The sequence below is a fragment of the Schistocerca cancellata genome, chromosome 1 (assembly GCF_023864275.1).
Source record: "Schistocerca cancellata isolate TAMUIC-IGC-003103 chromosome 1, iqSchCanc2.1, whole genome shotgun sequence".
Lineage (NCBI taxonomy): Eukaryota > Metazoa > Arthropoda > Insecta > Orthoptera > Acrididae > Schistocerca > Schistocerca cancellata.
Genome location: NC_064626.1, coordinates 1171902843 through 1171924134, shown reverse-complemented (window position 1 = coordinate 1171924134; position 21292 = coordinate 1171902843). Strand labels below are relative to the sequence as shown.

The window sequence follows — 21292 nt, the reverse complement described above, 5'->3', positions numbered from 1 at the left end:
ACTGTACACGTGTACAGCATAGACGTCGTGAGCGGTCCAGCCAAAAGTGCATTTGCCCACGACACACAGGTCCCACCTAACCACCCTGGGATTCATCGTGTGGGGGCCATCATCACCTACAACCAGTGATCTCATTTGGTGTTTTTATCGGGTATGTGAAACAGTGCAGGCAACATTGGACAGGTTATTACTCCATGCTGCTGTCATTTCTTCGACAGGATAGTAATGTGTTCGTACAGCAGTACAACACACGCCTGCATATGGCTGTTACGATGCAGAGTGCTGTAAAGGATGAGCCAGACAGTAGGAGATTTTACTTTATTATATGAGCCTCCAACCAGTAACTTCATTTTTCCATTGCGGCCAAGCCACGGCCGGCAGTGTTAGCTGCCTGTAAATTCTTTCATCCCACGGTCTAGTAACAGGAAGTCAGCACCGATGAAGGGCACCTTGTTCACGCGCCTCTCTCATGTGCTGACGAGGTAACGCCGCCCCAGGCGTCGCTTAGCAGGCAACGCTCTGGAAAGTTCCGTGCCGCCCGCACGGTTTGCTCGGTCCTGACCAATCAGGGCGGAGGAAGCCGCGTGGTGCGTCGAATATACCCGGCCGCCCGTCGCCGGGCTCGCTCTCTTGTATTCTCGCTCACCCGCAAGTCGGATGCGCGCCCTGTAGCAGTGAACGTCTCCCGCTTCTCCCGGCGCTGCGGCACTGTGGACTTAGTTTTGGCAGACAACCACTTTCGGTAGCTTCGCGAACAATGTTCGCCAAATTATAAGCTCTGGCTCACCCTCACTTCCCTAGGCCTATGTATCCCCTTTCAACATGCTGTAGCCAATAAATGGCCTTTCTCTAAAAATTACACTATTATTCCAAAACGCCCACCGCCTGCCCATACCCGCCATCCTGTACAATTGGTGTCAGAAGTGGGATAAGCTGTGGCAAAACCGCAACAAAAGCAAAAGTTCAAGATATTATTTCCTTTATACAAAACTTCTTTATCCTCCAGTTACATTTCGTAGCAAAATGAATGTAAGTATCTCATGGTATTCCTTTAAGCTCTCGTTTGTATTTTCATTCCAACCGATCTTTGGTACTTCTACCCACAAGAAAACTGTCATTAAGTAATGGCAACGTTGTGTGTGATGCTGTGGAATAGTGTAATGTCACGTTAATACTTCCTTTAAGAAGATTCTGATGAAAAATGATTTTATGTCTCCTTCAATGGACAGATCAATAATTATTAAACATGTGATATGCTGTTTGCTGTGTTGATTTGTTTTTGCAAATATTTGTGATTATCAGTCACCCAACCAATCGTCCCGGTGTGTATTTGTTGATCCTTTTGTTCATTCTCTCACCTACCTTCTTCCATGTAATCATTATTGGCGGCTCGACGAAGCTAGTTGCATCTCGGATGAAGTTGATCTGACTTACCTGTCGGTGCTTTGGTTTTTAATAAAATTAGAGTTCATTGGTCATATAAAAAGTGTGTAGGGAGCAAAGTAAGTTCCTTACTATTGAAAATGTGCATAACGTTATTCAAAGGGTTCGTTATATAGTGGTTAAGTATTCCTGTGTTGAGATTCAGAGCAGCTTGAGGTGCTAAGGTCCGACACGCGTCGCGCTGTCGAGATTGTAAGTTGCTGACAGCACAGCTGACAGTACGGCTGCGTCCGGTTTCACTGGCTCGGCAGCATAACTGGCGTTCACGCTGGGCCCGTCCTCTTGATACGCGTGGAGTTAATCTCTCGGTACACTTACAAAATTTCCTTCCAGAGTTATCTTATGTTGTTCACGACAGTTATGCATGGAGGATGTTCTTTTCTAAGGGACTCTAATAACTTCAGTCGCTAGAGGTCACAAAACTATCGGGTTCCAATCATTTTACTTAAACACTCTGTTCTTCTAAAATTTAGGTAACTGGCAGGTTTCAGGCTTCTAGATAAACTGTATTTTGCGATGGCATTCCAAACCCAACTCCTTGGCTAACGCGTTTCCCACACAGCGGTCGTTTACAGGACAAATATAGCGACAAGTGCCGGCTTTCTTGACGCCATATACACTCCTGGAAATTGAAATAAGAACACCGTGAATTCATTGTCCCAGGAAGGGGAAACTTTATTGACACATTCCTGGGGTCAGATACATCACATGATCACACTGACAGAACCACAGGCACATAGACACAGGCAACAGAGCATGCACAATGTCGGCACTAGTACAGTGTATATCCACCTTTCGCAGCAATGCAGGCTGCTATTCTCCCATGGAGACGATCGTAGAGATGCTGGATGTAGTCCTGTGGAACGGCTTGCCATGCCATTTCCACCTGGCGCCTCAGTTGGACCAGCGTTCGTGCTGGACGTGCAGACCGCGTGAGACGACGCTTCATCCAGTCCCAGACATGCTCAATGGGGGACAGATCCGGAGATCTTGCTGGCCAGGGTAGTTGACTTACACCTTCTAGAGCACGTTGGGTGGCACGGGATACATGCGGACGTGCATTGTCCTGTTGGAACAGCAAGTTCCCTTGCCGGTCTAGGAATGGTAGAACGATGGGTTCGATGACGGTTTGGATGTACCGTGCACTATTCAGTGTCCCCTCGACGATCACCAGTGGTGTACGGCCAGTGTAGGAGATCGCTCCCCACACCATGATGCCGGGTGTTGGCCCTGTGTGCCTCGGTCGTATGTAGTCCTGATTGTGGCGCTCACCTGCACGGCGCCAAACACGCATACGGCCATCATTGGCACCAAGGCAGAAGCGACTCTCATCGCTGAAGACGACACGTCTCCATTCGTCCCTCCATTCACGCCTGTCGCGACACCACTGGAGGCGGGCTGCACGATGTTGGGGCGTGAGCGGAAGACGGCCTAACGGTGTGCGGGACCGTAGCCCAGCTTCATGGAGACGGTTGCGAATGGTCCTCGCCGATACCCCAGGAGCAACAGTGTCCCTAATTTGCTGGGAAGTGGCGGTGCGGTCCCCTACGGCACTGCGTAGGATCCTACGGTCTTGGCGTGCATCCGTGCGTCGCTGCGGTCCGGTCCCAGGTCGACGGGCACGTGCACCTTCCGCCGACCACTGGCGACAACTTCGATGTACTGTGGAGACCTCACGCCCCACGTGCTGAGCAATTCGGCGGTACGTCCACCCGGCCTCCCGCATGCCCACTATACACCCTCGCTCAAAGTCCGTCAACTGCACATACGGTTCACGTCCACGCTGTCGCGGCATGCTACCAGTGTTAAAGACTGCGATGGAGCTCCGTATGCCACGGCAAACTGGCTGACACTGACGGCGGCGGTGCACAAATGCTGCGGAGCTAGCGCCATTCGACGGCCAACACCGCGGTTCCTGGTGTGTCCGCTGTGCCGTGCGTGTGATCGTTGCTTGTACAGCCCTCTCGCAGTGTCCGGAGCAAGTATGGTGGGTCTGACACACCGGTGTCAATGTGTTCTTTTTTCCATTTCCAGGAGTGTAGATCCGTTTATTAGCCGTGGTGGTGATACAACATAGCCGGAGATCGATCTGAAATTCCAACGTTTACTAATCCTGATGGTTTAGACAATGCGTACCAGGAAAAAGTTCTCTCTTACGATTTTGTTCCTTACTGAAAACACAGATAGACAACACAAATAGATTCCCGTCCTTAGATCAGACTAATAAAATCTGTAGGGCAATATTTAGCTGGTGAATTTATTTCTATAACCATCCCTTTAGGTTTGCTGTTTAAACTGCAACGTACGAATGTACGAATCTGCAGCGCGGCTGAGGCACGTGGCCTGCAGGGCGTTGGTAGGGTGGCGAGGAGGGGCGAGGGGAGAGGTGCAGATGCTGCACGCACCAAAGACAGAGGGGGTGGGTGGGGAAGGGGGAACTGCAGTGGCCGCTCTCTCTCTCTGCAGGCTGTATGGCGGGGTGGGAAGGAAAGGAAAGCGAAGGGGGGCCGCGTCACCAGCTGACAGGGAGGGGCGGGGCTCGGCGCATGTGAACAGCTGTAGACAACAGCGGCGGTATTTACGCGACTCCTTCCATGGTATTTGATATACAGAAATACGTGGTACCAAAAAAACTTACCTTGTTGTCTGTTCAACATCGCATCATGGAAACAATAAAACAGCACTTGAGGAAGACTCCTTTTACTTTAGAGTAACATATTGGTTGTTTAACTTGGACGTATTTATTCATGTTATTATCGTTGTGTGAGGGCGTATTTCCAAGGACAGGTAGACGGCAGTATGTAGTCATTGATCTACTGGTAGTTACGAAGGCGTGTTACTATCATGTTTTTATGGTCAAGCTTTAATACCTGTGGTCGTGCACTATTCACTAAATTAACAGGTGAAATGTGAATCCCTTTGATATATTCTAGATTAACTGATTCTTTCTTTAAGTGTTCTGTTGAAAAGGACAACTTTCCCCTTAATTCCATGATTAAAGAATGTTTGTGGTTTTAATTCTCCACTGCTACGATAACATTACTGGAGACGTTAAATGACAAGACAAAATGATTACATAACTTCAATCACTTCCATTAACACGTGACATCATAAATTCTATTACCAATGGTTGCCAATTCTTATGTCCATTTATAATTAACATGCACAATTTAATTAAATGTATAGCAACTACGGTGTTTTCCGTCAATTAATTCTCTTGCTGCATGCAGTACTTTTCCAACTGTTTACATACCATCTCAGATCTACTCTCTGGAACGCAAATCATAGGGGTTTGACCTTAGAGCATATCTACGTTGCTGTCTAGGCGGTTGTATTACCTTCTTTCTTGCTTTTTTGGGTGGAACTACTGGCGCAATAGGCCCGGTTTCACTGTCAGGTGGGGGTGGCTCGGGTCCTTTATACAGTTTCAATCTGTCAAAATGAACGATCACTGAGCGTCCCGCTAACTGAATTTCCGCATTTACTGGTGAAGTAAGCCGGATGATACGGTACGGTCCTTCATAAGTAGGTGTAAACTTTTTTGTTCTTCCCTTTTTAACTACCTGATTGCTCAACATAACTAGGTCTGCTACCTTGTACTCAGGCATTTTTGCTTTTTGATTACTTCTCTTTAACTGTTGGGCGGTGGCTCGGGCATTATTCCCTCTTACTTTTTTCCAAATGGCTTTTAGACGTCGAGCTAGACCTTTCACATCTTTGGATTTAATTCCAGGGGGCAGTTTGTCAATTTGAAAAGGCGAATTCATAGGGCGGCCATATACTGCTTCATAAGGTGAGTACCCTGTAGCTTCATGGACACGGCTGTTATATGCTGACGTAACGTATTGAACATACTTGTCCCAGTCAGAATGATGTTTATTAACATAGTAAGACAGCATACGCATAACGGTGCGGTGGACTCGCTCCAGGCGACCGTTCGCTTTTGGGTGGAACGGCGTCGTTCGCCACTTTTTAATTCGCAATAACCGACAAACTTCGGTAAACACTGCAGACATGAAATTCGTACCTTGGTCTGTGAGTACAGCTTCAGGACTTCCGTATGGTAACACCAAATGGGTGACAAAAGTACGCGCTACTGTTTCAGCGGTTATATCTGGTATAGGAATGAGAATCAAGAACCTAGAGAAATTATCTATAAGGGACAGAATATGCCGATTATTGTGGGGGCTCACAGGGAAAGGACCGACAATATCTGCTGCTACTACTGCCCAGGGATAAGTGGCTTCTGGTACCTGCTGTAAAGGCACTTTCGTTCTAGGTGGCAATGACCTCTTAACGCAAGGTAGACAATTTTGTATATACTTTTGCACGTCTTTCCGTATCCCTGCCCAGAAATAACGGGCGGCTTTTCGGCAATTTGTGGCGCGAAGGCCGTTACGACATGCCTGCAGGCTATCGTGACACTGTGCGACAATCTTGGAACGTAAGTCTTTCGGGATTACTGCCAGTTTACCCAAATGGGTATTTCGATATAAAATTCCATCTTCAACGGAAAATTCAGGCAAAGCCACATATTTCTGACATTCGACGTCTCTTTGCTGTGCCTCCCTTAATTCTTCAGTAGAAACGTCATTAGCTACGATCACTCTGAATTTTCGGCTTAATGCGTCGGCGTTCTGATGTAACTTGCCCGCTTTGTGTTTCACCTCATACTCAAATTCGCCCAATTTCAAAGCCCAACGAGTTAGCCTACTACTGGGGTCCTTTAATCTCAACATCCACTGTAACGCGGCGTGATCAGTGATGACAGTGAATTTTCTCCCATACAAATAACATAGGAAATACGTTACACCAAACATGAGTGCTAGAAGTTCCTTCTCAGTTGTGCTGCAATTTGACTCTGCTTTATTAAGCTGTCGAGACGCATAACCAATTGGTCGTTCTTCGCCATCTATCTCTTGTGACAGGATGGCTCCTACAGCATAATCTGAGGCGTCCACTGACAGTATGAATGGTTTTTCAAAATCCGGGTACGCTAGTACAGGGGCTCTAGTTAAAACATGTTGAATTTGTTGCATAGCTTTATCACATTCTTTGGTCCAAATAAAACTAACTCCTTTTTTTAATAAATTAGTCAGGGGCTTAGCAAGGGTAGCATAATTATTCACAAAACGTCTGTAGTAGTTTGCAAGGCCTAAAAATGACTGTAGTTCCTTGACATTTGTCGGCGTTGGAAATTCCTTTACTGCGGTGGTCAAACGGGGGTCCGGTTTGACACCTTCTCCACTTATTATATGACCTAAATATTGTACTTGTGACTGGGCGAAAGCACACTTTTCTAGTTTTACACTCAAATGAGCTCCTTTTAACCTTTGCAAAACATCCCTCAGTCTTTCTGCATGTTCTTCTATCGTTTTAGAAAAGATAATAATGTCATCTAAATACACCAAGCATGTTGTAGGTTTCAACCCATGCAGCAGCAAGTCTACAAATCTTTGAAAAGTGGCAGGGGCGTTTCTCAATCCAAATGGCATCCTTACAAATTCATACAATCCTGTAGGTACAACAAAAGCAGTTTTAAGGCGGTCCTGGGGTGCAACAGGGATTTGATGGTACCCAGAACGCAAATCAAGGGTGATAAAATACTTACAGTTGCCCAATCGGTCCAATGTTTCATCAATGCGCGGCAACGGATATGTGTCTGGTGTCGTTACCCGATTTACTGCCCGCATATCGACACATAGGCGATAGGCTTTCTCCCCATTTACTGATTTCTTTGGAACAACGACCACGGGAGACGCCCACGCACTCGAGGAGGGTTGTATGATTCCTGCAGCTAATTGCTGCTGAACCGTATCTTCAACTACAGACTGCAAATGATATGGTATACGGTAAGGTTTTTGCGCAATTGGCCAAGCTTCTCCGGTCGGAATTTCGTGCTGAACCAAATCCGTAGCCGGTAGAAACTGCCTCTCTTCAAACAACCACGAAAATTCCTCTAATACTGGCTGCAACATCCTTTCCTCCTCACTGTTTAAATGACCTAACTTCTCTGCTAACTGACTCCTTATCGTCGACGCGACATATCGCACTTCTCTAACTGAACATTTCTTTCCTCTCATTCCTTTCTCATCTTTATCTCGCTGCTTCTCAGCTCCTCTTATTTCCTCAAAAATTTCCTGACCACTGGCAACAATAGTACCCTTCGGTATCACAACATCTACACCAAAATTATCTATACTTACTGGTATCGCAAAACCCTTCTGTCTCCTCTCCGGTCGGCAGATACTTCTCTTTATATGCACTGACTGACGATCTAAAACATCATTCTGGGTGAGCGGGTCAACCAGAATGTCTGTCTTAGGCTGTTCTTGATTTTTGACATCTATCCAGAGAATCTTTCCACTTCCGCCTTTTATCCTCACAGGGTCAGTGGTTTTTATCGCCCACGTCTGCGGTTTTATGGGAGACTGTGAACGGCGCCTTTCGCAGCTCCCTCGCGTCTGACGGGGGTGCGCACTGCCAAATCGGTGAATTGATTCGCCGAACTGCACAGTTCGCGTTCGATAATCCACTATCCCCTGGTAACGGTGCAGGAAGTCATTCCCTAGTATGATGTCAAATTCACCCTTCTTTAGCCTTACTACTTCCATCCTCTGACTGTATTTAGCCTCGTCTATTTGCAGATTCACTACACACGAACCTGCAGGGACAATTACTTCCTCTCCGAGGCCACTGATATGGTACCGGGGTGGCTGTAACACCCTTCGATCCTTTTTCTCCACAAACAGTACACTAACTTGAGCACCAGTATCAACTAAAATTCTAACTAATTTGTTCCCGAGTACGCCATCTAGACTAACGTGTTCCACCTCTTTACATTTTTCGGTCATAACCGGATGTGTTATTTTTGTCGGGGGCGCGGGTGGGTGGCGGAACCTGCCCCCCAAGCGTTTCCCTGATTCGACCCCGCGTTGCGGCGGTGGCCGCGCATCTGATGGAAAATGGTGACTTCGTGGGGCAAACATTATTAGCATGACCTACTGTCTGGCAAACAGTGCAATACGGCGCGCGACAGCGCATTGCCGTATGGTTGGACTTCCCGCAACGCTGACAAAATATTTCTTTTGCTGGGACCGGTACTGGGTCCGATGGGCGCGGTGCGGCAGCGCAAAAACGCAATACCTCTTCGCGTAACATTGCCAAACGAACAGCTTCAAACAGAGAAGTGGGGGAGGCTGCTTTGACTTCTCCTCCGATGCGGGGGTCAATACCGCGAACAAATGCATCAATTGCACGCGCTTCCGCTTCTGAGCGCAAAATTCTGTTTTCACTGGCATTTTCGCCTAGCTTATAGGTACGACAAGATACTGCTCGTATGCGATCTGCAAAGGCATCAAAATCATCATTAGGCTTCTGCCTAAGGGTTGATAATTGGTCTCTGTAATATCCGGTACCTCTGGCATCGGAATAACGCGTAGTCAATCCGCGGGCCAATACTTCAAATTCGTGCGTGTCACGCAATTCGTCCACCGTTTCTATAAATATTCGGGCTTCCCCTGTCAACTTTAGTCTGGCTACATTGACCAATAGATCATCCGGCCAGGCACACGTGCGACCCACATCACGAATATTTTGCAAAAACATTGCCACATTTTCGTGGGACTACCCAGAAAACGTGGGGATGAAATCAGCCGCAGGAAAATTGCTTACAGTCGCCATGTTAGCTGAAATTGTTGCGTTTGTATTAGAGACAGAATTAGTGTTAGTTGCCTCGGTTTGAGCATTTGTTACAGGGGTGGAGCTAGCCACAGGTATGGAAGTTCGCGCACTAGCTTCCAGAGTCTGTTTCAAGACGCGGTTTTGCTCAAGTAGCTCCTGATTTTGTGCGAATAACTGGCGCATTTGCGCATTTATGGCCTCGAGCGGGTCTTGCGAGGCAGGTGCCCCTGCGGGGGTATCCCGTTCCGTCGCTCGTGTACCCCTTTTTGTGAGATTTGTATTCATCAACTCTCACTTCGAAGCAGATAAATACGCTCATCGGGCGCAGGAGCCCAAGAACATGTGGACTTTGTGTAAAATACAGACAGCGCAGTGAACAGCGTCGGTAAGCTTCGTCTCTCTCTCTCTCTCTCTCTCTCTCTCTCTCTCTCTCTCTCTCGCTCTTAAACCTGAGGCTTCCTTCCTCAGCCGCGCACGTGCTCGCTGCGTGCGACATTTGACAGTTGTAGCCGCGTAGGCTTCGCTTCTCAGCTGCCGCGTGCAACTCTGACGCGGCGCTGGCCTTGGAAGTTATCTGCCGCGTGCGGTTCTTACGTAGCGCGAAGATTCGGCCTTGCAGTCAGCTGCCACTCTGACGTAGCCTCCGCGCAGATCTTCAGCAAACGGTTCCTGTTGGAACACCACTTATAACCTTTCATGCCACTACGGCTTACTCACGTATTATTCGCGCCCCCTTTAATTATGTTTTTTATACCTGAAAGCCCATTCATGATTCCCTTGTCAGCTAACTTAAAAGCTTCGTCTAACATATCAAATGTTCACCTCCTATCGTCTATTGATGACTTGCTAAAACAAGAAAAAGGACAAATTTCTTACGTTCGCCTGTTGGCACTTAAATGAATGGTAAACAGCCACAAACTAAACTCAACAATAAAGAGAAAACAAGAACCTATCAGGCATGTGCCCTCCCTTAGTTTTAAGAGTGAAACTGAGATGTCGACTAATCTGGAGAAACTAGTGTAGTGTAGTGAAGTGTTCCCTTAGTAATAACTCCCTTTTCAACTGTGTTTTGAAACGTGTGGACCTCCCCTCATACCCCCCTGCGCTGAGTTCCAGTGGCCACGGCCACGCCCCCTTCCTGCAAGCAGCCTGCGCGCTGCCCGCTGAGGACAACACCACGCAACGCCGCCTCGGCCACTCGCCCCCGCAGTGGCTCACCAGTGGTGATATCTTTACATTTTCAAGTTATTTTAACAAAAGCAAAAAAAAAAAGACATTTTTACTTCAACTTAGCAACAAGAACACTTGACATGTTTATCTAATTCACACTGCTATGTTTTCTTCTAATTTTGTTTTGATATTTTCTGATGTTTTGATGTTTTATGATGTTTTGATATTTTATGATGTTTTGATGTTTTATGATGATTTTTGTATACACAAATATTGTTGACATGTGTAAGTTCCTTTACGATCCCTAGGAGGTCTTCAGAGTCTCTACACCCTCCCATAGGTTAAGACCCCTGCCGTCTTCCGTGAGGGGCATTCTTAATCAAGTAATGTTTACTTTGTTTTGTAAGCTAAATTTGTTTACATTTAAATGCTAATTACATTAAGCGAATTCACATACGTTCTCCGCTCCCACGGAAGGGGGAGGAATGTAAAGGATGAGCCAGACAGTAGGAGATTTTACTTTATTATATGAGCCTCCAACCAGTAACTTCATTTTTCCTTTGCGGCCAAGCCACGGCCGGCAGTGTTAGCTGCCTGTAAATTCTTTCATCCCACGGTCTAGTAACAGGAAGTCAGCACCGATGAAGGGCACCTTGTTCACGCGCCTCTCTCATGTGCTGACGAGGTAATGCCGCCCCAGGCGTCGCTTAGCAGGCAACGCTCTGGAAAGTTCCATGCCGCACGCACGGTTTGCTCGGTCCTGACCAATCAGGGCGGAGGAAGCCGCGTGGTGCGTCGAACATACCCGGCCGCCCGTCGCCGGGCTCGCTCTCTTGTATTCTTATACTCACCTGCGAGTTGATGCGCGCCCTGTAGCATTGAACATCTCCCGCTTCTCCCGGCGCTGCGGCACTGTGGACTTAGTTTTGGCAGACAACAACTTTCGGTAGCTTCGCGAACAGTGTTCGCCAAATTAGAAGCTCTGGCTCACCCTCACCTCCCTAGGCCTATGTATCCCCTTTCAACATGCTTTAGCCAATAAATGGTCTTTCTCTAAAAATTACACTATTATTCCAAAACGCCCACCGCCTGCCCATACCCGCCATCCTGTACAGTGCTCTACGTGGAGTAAAAGAACTGGCCCGGCACACGAGAGAACCACAAGTCTCACCAACCGAACACGTGTGGCATATGGCGAAGCGGATGCTTACTCGTTCTCGACAGCCTGCAAGAATCTTTGCTGAATTGATGCTTAGGACACTGTCGCAGGATGCCATTCGGCATCTTGATGGTTATTTGCACGTGAGAATACACGGGAGGGGTGGGGGAGGGAGTTGGGAGGGGAAGTACACAATGTTTTGATGCGGCTTCTGAAACCCTTCTCTCTGACATGGTAGTTTTATTTGGTCTGAATTTGGTATCATCTTCTGCTGCGATCATGAACTACCCGGCACATCAGTTATCAACAAAATAACCTCGTCTTTGAGAAGGGTGCATTCGTTTCTGGCAGTGTACAATAATAGTGGGGGCTGAAGTTAATACCAAATAAAATGAACAGCAATCAGATCTTACTGTACAGCAACGGTAGGCCGGCCTTGGCGCTACTGTCTGGAACCGCGCGACGGCTACGGTCGCAGGTTCGAATTCTGCCTCGGCATGGACGTGTGTGATGTCCTTAGGTTAGTTAGGTTTAAATAGTTCTAAGTTCTAGGGGACTGATGACCTCAGAAGTTAAGTCCCATAGTGGTCAGAGCCATTTGAACCATTCTGAACAGAAATGGTAAATAAAATTCTGTTCCTTGCTGTCCTTCGTGGTGTTGCAGTTTCAATGGCTAGCAGTGTATGACGACATACGAAAAGAAACTAGAAGAGTTTCGTATGAGGCGTAGAGTGGGTGAGAAGGCCACAATGAACAAACCCCACTTCTAGGCTGTCTGAACACCGAATGTAGGCCTGCGAGCCAAACAGGTGGTTAGCTGACGGAGACTGGCGTGTTGCAGCGGGGCGTGCGAGGCGGCATGGTGGTGCTGGTCGTGGTCTTGCCAGCTGGTGGGCGCCGCCGCGCTGCTGGGGCTGGCCGCCTGGCTGCTCACCGTCGCCCTCGACCTCCTGCACCCGCTGCGTCTGGTCGACCGCCTGCACCAGCGGGTCGTGCTCATCACGGGTGAGTCGCCTCGCAAACGACAGCTTTCGCCTCAAGGCGCGGGCAACACGTGCGTCGGGCACGGTGGTCTAGTGCAGAGTGTTCCAGCGCTGTGTGTCTGACTGGCTGCGGCTCGCCTGCTAGAGGGGGAACCGAGCAACTTGCGTCTGGCATCACATCACCCTACTCGGCCACGAATTCGCTCCAGATCTGATGTCCGGACTCCAGAGACATGAATAACCGAGCATGACGTCACAGCTGACCTCTAACATCATCTCGCCTCGCTGCACGGCACAAACCAGACACGTCTCTCTTTCCTTCCTCTCTCTCTTTCTTTTTCCGTTCTCTCCCTACCCCTCTTTTTCTTAACACGAAACTAACGTTTGCAAGGACGCTTACTTGACACACTTAACTTCATACAACATGTATGAAGCACAGATAAACGACTCATTTGCAACGGAAGATTAATCCTATTTGTCAATAACAGGAACTTACGCACACACTAAACAAATGCTATCCCTTAAACCTAATAAGAAAATACAAAGAACATTATACATTTACAGCTGTAACTATTCACACTTTTCACTTCAATAAAATTTATAGTTGCTGTAAGGGCCTACGGAATATCAGACCAGCTGTGTGGCTGGATTGAAGAGTTTTTAGCAAACAGAACACAGCATGTTGTTCTCAATGGAGAGACGTCTACAGACGTTAAAGTAACCTCTGGCGTGCCACAGGGGAGTGTTATGGGACCATTGCTTTCCACAATATATATAAATGACCTACTAGATAGGGTCTGAAGTTCCATGCGGCTTTTCGCGGATAATGCTGCAGTATACAGAGAAGTTGCAGCATTAGAAAATTGTAGCGAAATGCAGGAAGATCTGCAGCGGATAGGCACTTGGTGCAGGGAGTGGCAACTGACCCTTAACATACACAAATGTAATGTATTGTGAATACATAGAAAGAAGGATCCTTTATTGTATGATTATATGATAGCGGAACAAACACTGGTAGCAGTTACTTCTGTAAAATATCTGGGATTATGCGTACGCAACGATTTGAAGTGGAATGATCGCATAAAATTAATTGTTGGTAAGGCGAGTGCCAGGTTGAGATTCATTGCGAGAGTCCTTAGAAAATGTAGTCCATCAACAAAGGGGGTGGCTTACAAAACACTCGTTCGACCTATACTTGAGTACTGCTCATCAGTGTGGGATCCGTACCAGATCGGGTCGACGGAGGGGATAGAGAAGATCCAAAGAAGAGCGGCGTGTTTCGTCACAGGGTTGCTTGGTAGGCGTGATAGCGTTACGGAGATGTTTAGCAAACTCAAGTGGCAGACTCTGCAAGAGAGGCGCTCTGCATCGCGGTGTAGCTTGCTGTCGAGGTTTCGAGAGGGTGCGTTTCTGGACGAGGTATCGAATATATTGCTTCCGCCTACTTATACCTCCAGAGATCACAAATGTGAAATAGAGAGATTCGAGCGCGCACGGAGGCTTTCCGGCAGTCGTTCTTCCCGCGAACAGGAAAGGGAGGTAATGACAGTTTCACCTAAGGTGCCGTCCGCCACACACCGTTTGCTGGCTTGCGGAGTATAAATGTAGATATTGATGTAGATCAACAGCAGATAACTGACGCTGTCTGGCTGTAATTAGCTGTGCCAATTTGTTAATAATTAAGTACCGCTAACTAGATGCTTCGTCTGGTAACTCCAGCCGTCCCTGGCACATCCTCTTCATGTCTGTTACACCACTTTAACATGTAATTAACGTACACTAAAATATATAGAGATGTACTTCATCTGCAGCGGAGAATGTGTTATTGTCTCTCGTTCTGGGTCTTAATAAACAACAGAGAGACAAGTAACGCAAAACTCCATTAAGGTGCACGCCGGAGTAGTGTGTTTTATATTCACAAATTATTATACAAGTTACAGCACTTCCTGGTCGGATAAAAGGAAGACATCGAAGCAATTCAGAGGTGTGCTGCTGGATTTGCTACCGGTAGGTTCGAACATCAAGTAAGTGTCACGCAGATGCTCGGGGAACTCAAACGGGAATCCGTGGAAGAAAGACGACTTTTTTTCGAGGGACACTGCTGCGAAAAATTCGGAGAACCGGCATTTGGAGCTGGCTCCACAACGACGCTGCTGCCGCCATCGTACATTTCGTGTAAGGACCGTGAGGTTAAGATACGAGAAATTAGGGCTCATACGGAGGCATATACACTCCTGGAAATGGAAAAAAGAACACATTGACACCGGTGTGTCAGACCCACCATACTTGCTCCGGACACTGCGAGAGGGCTGTACAAGCAATGATCACACGCACGGCACAGCGGACACACCAGGAACCGCGGTGCTGGCCGTCGAATGGCGCTAGCTGCGCAGCATTTGTGCACCGCCGCCGTCAGTGTCAGCCAGTTTGCCGTGGCATACGGAGCTCCATCGCAGTCTTTAACACTGGTAGCATGCCGCGACAGCGTGGACGTGAACCGTATGTGCAGTTGACGGACTTTGAGCGAGGGCGTATAGTGGGCATGCGGGAGGCCGGGTGGACGTACCGCCGAATTGGTCAACACGTGGGGCGTGAGGTCTCCACAGTACATCGATGTTGTCGCCAGTGGTCGGCGGAAGGTGCACGTGCCCGTCGACCTGGGACCGGACCGCAGCGACGCACGGATGCACGCCAAGACCGTAGGATCCTACGCAGTGCCGTAGGGGACCGCACCGCCACTTCCCAGCAAATTAGGGACACTGTTGCTCCTGGGGTATCGGCGAGGACCATTCGCAACCGTCTCCATGAAGCTGGGCTACGGTCCCGCACACCGTTAGGCCGTCTTCCGCTCACGCCCCAACATCGTGCAGCCCGCCTTCAGTGGTGTCGCGACAGGCGTGAATGGAGGGACGAATGGAGACGTGTCGTCTTCAGCGATGAGAGTCGCTTCTGCCTTGGTGCCAATGATGGTCGTATGCGTGTTTGGCGCCGTGCAGGTGAGCGCCACAATCAGGACTGCATACGACCGAGGCACACAGGGCCAACACCCGGCATCATGGTGTGGGGAGCGATCTCCTACACTGGCCGTACACCACTGGTGATCGTCGAGGGGACACTGAATAGCGCACGGTACATCCAAACCGTCATCGAACCCATCGTTCTACCATTCCTAGACCGGCAAGGGAACTTGCTGTTCCAACAGGACAATGCACGTCCGCATGTATCCTGTGCCACCCAACGTGCTCTAGAAGGTGTAAGTCAACTACCCTGGCCAGCAAGATCTCCGGATCTGTCCCCCATTGAGCATGTTTGGGACTGGATGAAGCGTCGTCTCACGCGGTCTGCACGTCCAGCACGAACGCTGGTCCAACTGAGGCGCCAGGTGGAAATGGCATGGCAAGCCGTTCCACAGGACTACATCCAGCATCTCTACGATCGTCTCCATGGGAGAATTGCAGCCTGCATTGCTGCGAAAGGTGGATATACACTGTACTAGTGCCGACATTGTGCATGCTCTGTTGCCTATGTCTATGTGCCTGTGGTTCTGTCAGTGTGATCATGTGATGTATCTGACCCCAGGAATGTGTCAATAAAGTTTCCCCTTCCTGGGACAATGAATTCACGGTGTTCTTATTTCAATTTCCAGGAGTGTAGACAGTTGTTTCTCCCTCGCTCTATCTGTGAGTGGAACAGGCGAGAAGACGACACGATAGCCTACCGTACGGCGGCTTACGGAGTTTAGATGCAGATGTAGATGCAGATGTAGACCGACATCACGGAAAGACAACCAAAGGAAGGAAGCAATTTTATGACTGGAAATAATTACGACATTCTATGTATAAAAGTCACGACTCGACTTTTGATTTCTTGTACCTCGTATTAAAAAATACATGTATGTTAGTATACATCAATTACGCTAGTTGATTACAAATCTATGATAAAGAAACAGTACTTGTAAGTGAAGTAATATAATTCACCTCACGTTATTTGACAGTGATTGTTCTTGACTCCGCAGACTCGTCAAACCAAAGAAGAACTAACTATATCTTTTAGCCTTTTAGGTCATTACTCCCCTCTTTAAATGGTTTCAAGAAATCCACAATTATTCCTGCATATTCATTATCATATCCCTGTAACATGTTGCCGGAGCTTTTTTCCGTCGCTAAAGTAGCAATTTTCTTTACATTGATTGAGTAAGGACTCAAGCGTACTGTTTTCAATGATGATTCCCAATAGAAGCAGACACCACTTTCCTTCATGTACTGTGCAATGTATTTTCCAGTATTTATTGTTGCTACAATCGTCGGGGCATCGTGTTACAAGGAGCTGACTTCATCGAATGTTTGGATGAGTGCTGTGTTGATACAAAAAGACGCCTTTCATCATATGCAAGTGTTTTTATTATGTTGGCACTCTGGTCGCAGACAAAAACAAAATTACGCAACATGTCCGGCGAAATGTTCCAGTCACCCATACTCTCTTATATTTCTATTTCAGTATTTACTCTCATTTTTTTAACACCTTGGAATTACTTTATAAACAAAGCATTATTCATAAGGGAACAATCTGTTTATGAAATGTGCTGAAACAATGTACCTGATTGTGTGAATCAGCCCACATATCAACTGTTGCAGCACATGTTTTATTAATAACTTCGTTAACAACGGAAGGCATTAATCTGTTTCAAACTGCATCAACCTGTCCTTTGGCATATCTGCTTGTAATACAGGGATGCAACATGACATCTGAAACGCTGGTTTCTCCAAAATGTGCATCTGGACCTTCTTGGCCTAGTTGTTTGAAACCTTCGCCAGAAACAGTATGACACTGTCCCATACCTTTGACAAACACTGCAACACTTTTTGCCGTTGGAGTGTTCTTTATTACTGCCGATATATCTGAATGAGCTGTTTCAGTGTGGGATTTCTTAAAACTGTTTTTCTTTAAATGAGTCGTTCCCGACTGGAAGCATTAAAGTAGAGAATAGGTATGCACGATATGTACCCAGCAGAGTTGCTGTTTTCGTGAACAACTAAAAAATTTACTTCATAGTTCGCTTTTTAGATCCTCCCATTTCTTCAGTGTCTACACGTTGGTTTCGATCATACTGAACTGGCTTCCTCAAGCTACATGATTACAGACACACTACGAATGAGAAGCCCGTGCTGGCAGTAGTTGCGCGCAGATCAAGATAATGAGGAAAATGCCTTCCTGAACAAGAAAACGTATGGTTTTTGTGTGCTTGGTGTATACTGATAGGACAGAGAAAGCATTTCCCAAACAACGGAATGCGTCCGTCAGTCTGTTTCAATTCAGCTGTGTTTGTGCTTCCGATATGAAATGGCAAGAGCACCTAAGGACGGTAGAAGGGAAGAACAAAGGTTGACTTCGGCTTATTGGGAGAATTGTAGTACATGGTGGTTCATCTGTAAAGGAGACTTCGTATAGAGTATCGATGCATCCCATTCTTAGTACTGCTCGGATGTTTGGTATTCCACCAACGCGGATTAAAAGAAGACATTGGAGAAATTCAGAGGCAGACTGCTAGATTTCTTACCGATAGGTTCGAAAACACGCAATAGGGGCGGAGATGCTTCGTGAATTCAAGTTGGAATCCTTGGAGGAAATATGTTCTTTTCGCGGAACGCTGTTGAGAAAATTTAGGGAACCAGCATTTGAAGCTGACTGCAGAATGAATCTACTGCCACCAACGTACGTTTCGCTTAAGGTCCACGGTGATAAGAGAAATCAGGGCTCATACTGAGGCATATATACAGTCGTTCTTCCCTCGGTCTGTTTGAGGGTGGAACAGGAAAGGAAATGGCTCGTAGTGGTACAAGCTACCCTCTGCGATACACCATGTTGTGACTTGCGTAGTATGAGATGTAGATGGTGTAAATACCAGAGAACAAGTGTACGTGGTGGAATTTATAGATACAACCATCCCCTACCAATGTCAGTACCAGATATAATGAAACCTATCTATAAAGACTTGCTTGCTAAATTCATCCGTTGAAGAATTCAAAATACTAACGAAAGTTTCAATAGCTGTGTGTAAGGAACGCTTGCCTGAAACGGTAGTTGTGGGTCTCGGAACCCTAAAAACCGGTGTCATGGACGCAGTGTCGTACTTGAACGGTGGTTCAGTCAGCAGGCTGAAAGTTTTGAACGATTTGGGCATAGAACCTGCAGTGAACATGAATAATGCGGGTTTGTCAATTGATCACCCGACGGTGCGGAAAGCTGAGAAAATTGTCCTATAAATGACAAAAGACGTCAGAATTTAGGATAGGGCTTCCAAACATAATAAAATAGAGAAACCTGCAACAATGACAGCTGTGTACCTGGCGAGTTTTAATTTTTAATGTAGGCTGAACAGAGCATATCAAATCTTTATATACATTTTCCCGAAAGTATGAAATTTTTAGCTTTTGGTATAATTTTCCCTGAAAGTAAAACATCAATATAAGTGAAACCTTCCACAGAAATTGGCTACCCCAGCTTCATTGAAATGTTCTAGGACTGTGTCAGTCAAATAAACGGTGGGACAAATATTTGGATTTTTTTTAATGCCAAGTTTTTAAATCACATGCTTTTCTGTGAAATTCTCCTGAGAAAGCAATGCTATTATCATATAAGACATACAGCTTGAAGAAGATATGACAACTTACGCACGTTTCAAATTTGGTTTCGTTTGGACACCGGCTCCCCTTTCGGAAATACTGCAAAGAAGTCTTGATCTAGCTACCGTAAAGCTGTTCGCTCTTAACGGAACAAAAAGTTAATATCCGGAGTACCACAAGGAAGTGTTATAGGACGGTTGCTATTTACAATATATATGAATGATCTATTAGAAATCGTCGGATGCTCTTTAAGGCTATTTGCAGATGATGCAGTTGTCTATACCAAAGTAGCAACGCCAGAAGGTAGTAAGAATTTGCAGAACGACTGCAGAGAATTGATGACTGGTGCAGGCTCTAGCAGTTGACCTTGAACGTAAATAAATATTGCGCATACATAGGAAAAGAAATCCACTACTGTACAGCTACACTATTGATGACTAACAGCTGTAGACAGCGTCTGCCGTAAAATATCTAGAGCTATCCAGAGCGAGCTTAAGTGGAAGGACCATATAAAGCAGATAGTGGGAAAAGCAGACACCAGACTCAGATTCATCGGAAAAATCTTAAGGAAATGTAACTCACGTACGAAAGAAGTGGCTTATAAGGCGCTTGTTCACCCGATTCTTGAGCATTGTTCATCTATCTGAGATCCCTATCAGGTAGGACTGACTGATAGAGAAGATGGAGAAGATCCAACGAAGAGTGGCCGTTTCGTCCCTGGATCGTTTAGCTGACGAGACAGCGTTAAGGAGATGCCAAACAAACTCCACTGGCAGACGTCACAAGAGAGGCGTTGTGCATCAAGGAGAGAGTTACTATTGAAATGTCGGGACAGCACTTTTCAGGAACAGTCGGAAAACATATTACTTCCCCCCCCCCCCCCATATACAGCTCGCGTATTGACCACGAGGAGAAAATTCTAGAAATTAGAGCCAATACGGAGGCTTACCCACAGTCATTCTTCCCACGCACTATACGCGAGTGAAACAGGGTTGGAGGGATCATATAGTGATACCGAAAGTACCCTCCGCCACAGACCATTAGGTGGTTTGCGAATTATGATATAGATGCAGATGTAACGAAGAAAAGACCGGTTTTTTGCAAGGAACACTGTGGATTCCGTATCAGCACAACACCTCAGCCCACTATGCCATAACGGTGAAGCAGGTCTTAGAGGACAATCACTTTCCTGTTGTAATGTCTCTTGCAGCGGTCTCTCCGCGATATTTTCAGAAATTTTATAAATTATATAACTCAGTACGTATCTCGAAATATCTCTTCTTATCTTACCGGTTCTTAAACTTTAATATACGATGATTATCAATGCAAAGTAGTTTCAAGCCTTATTATTCCTTGGAGCGTCCATTTACTCCATGGAATAGCTTCTCTGCTATCTATGTCTTCTCTTATGAAAAGAATGAGGGAGATCTTGCCGATTAGCCGTGAAAGAAGGAGGATGTATATGTATGTATTGTTGAGATAGTCGCCATCTTGATGAGATTCTGTATGAGAAGGAATTTAATACATGAACTAAACTAAAATAATGTGTTCGCGTATTATTTAACTGATTATTATTGACAGTGTCTGCTTACTACGCTGTGTTGCACGGGATCAGTGGGGAACGTCTGATTTACACTGGACGAACCTGCCCTTTTGTATGCTCAAGATATCCAGTTTATTACTTGAAATAAATAGGGTAACACGGTCTTACCAGCAGATCTCCGGTCTTCCCCATGTGATCACCGAAAGTTAATAATTATTACAAATGTGTTCAGGAGATCGACTGACAATTTTCGTCGCACCGAGACTTCGAAATTGCTTCACTGCCTTATGGAATTTAGTTTAAGCTCAGTTTAATCAGGATAGAACAGTATTGAACTGTGTGAATGTGATAAGCCTGCTTTGTGAATGAAAATTCCCTTAATATACGCATGTTTTTACTATCCTCATCAGTGAAGGTATATCAGGCCGGTGTGAGAGAGGTTTTTTAAATTTTAGATCCCACAAAAAATATTAAACTGTGTTTCAGCACCTATCGTATTCGCCAGATCTCGCTGCCAAAAGTGATCGGTGCGTTGAAGACACTTTTCAGGATGTGTCATAGGTAAAACCAGAAACGACAGAGTTGTTGAACAGGAGAACAGCCGGCGACCATTGCTTTGAAAAACGGAATACGTGTGTACACCGGTGTATGTCACCAATACAATGATCTCTACAAAAAAAAATGCAAA

General features: G+C 46.4%; 1 protein-coding gene across 2 annotated transcripts in view; it reads left to right on the top strand.

Moving 5' to 3' along the window:
* The window catches only part of LOC126163413 (short-chain dehydrogenase/reductase family 9C member 7-like), a 159321-nt gene that overhangs the window by 25779 nt on the left and 112250 nt on the right, over window positions 1-21292 (top strand). For both annotated transcript variants that reach the window (XM_049920175.1, XM_049920174.1), the window contains exon 2: window positions 12297-12460. In XM_049920175.1, the coding sequence (XP_049776132.1) occupies window positions 12297-12460 (164 nt within the window). The remainder of the gene's footprint in view (window positions 1-12296; window positions 12461-21292) is intronic.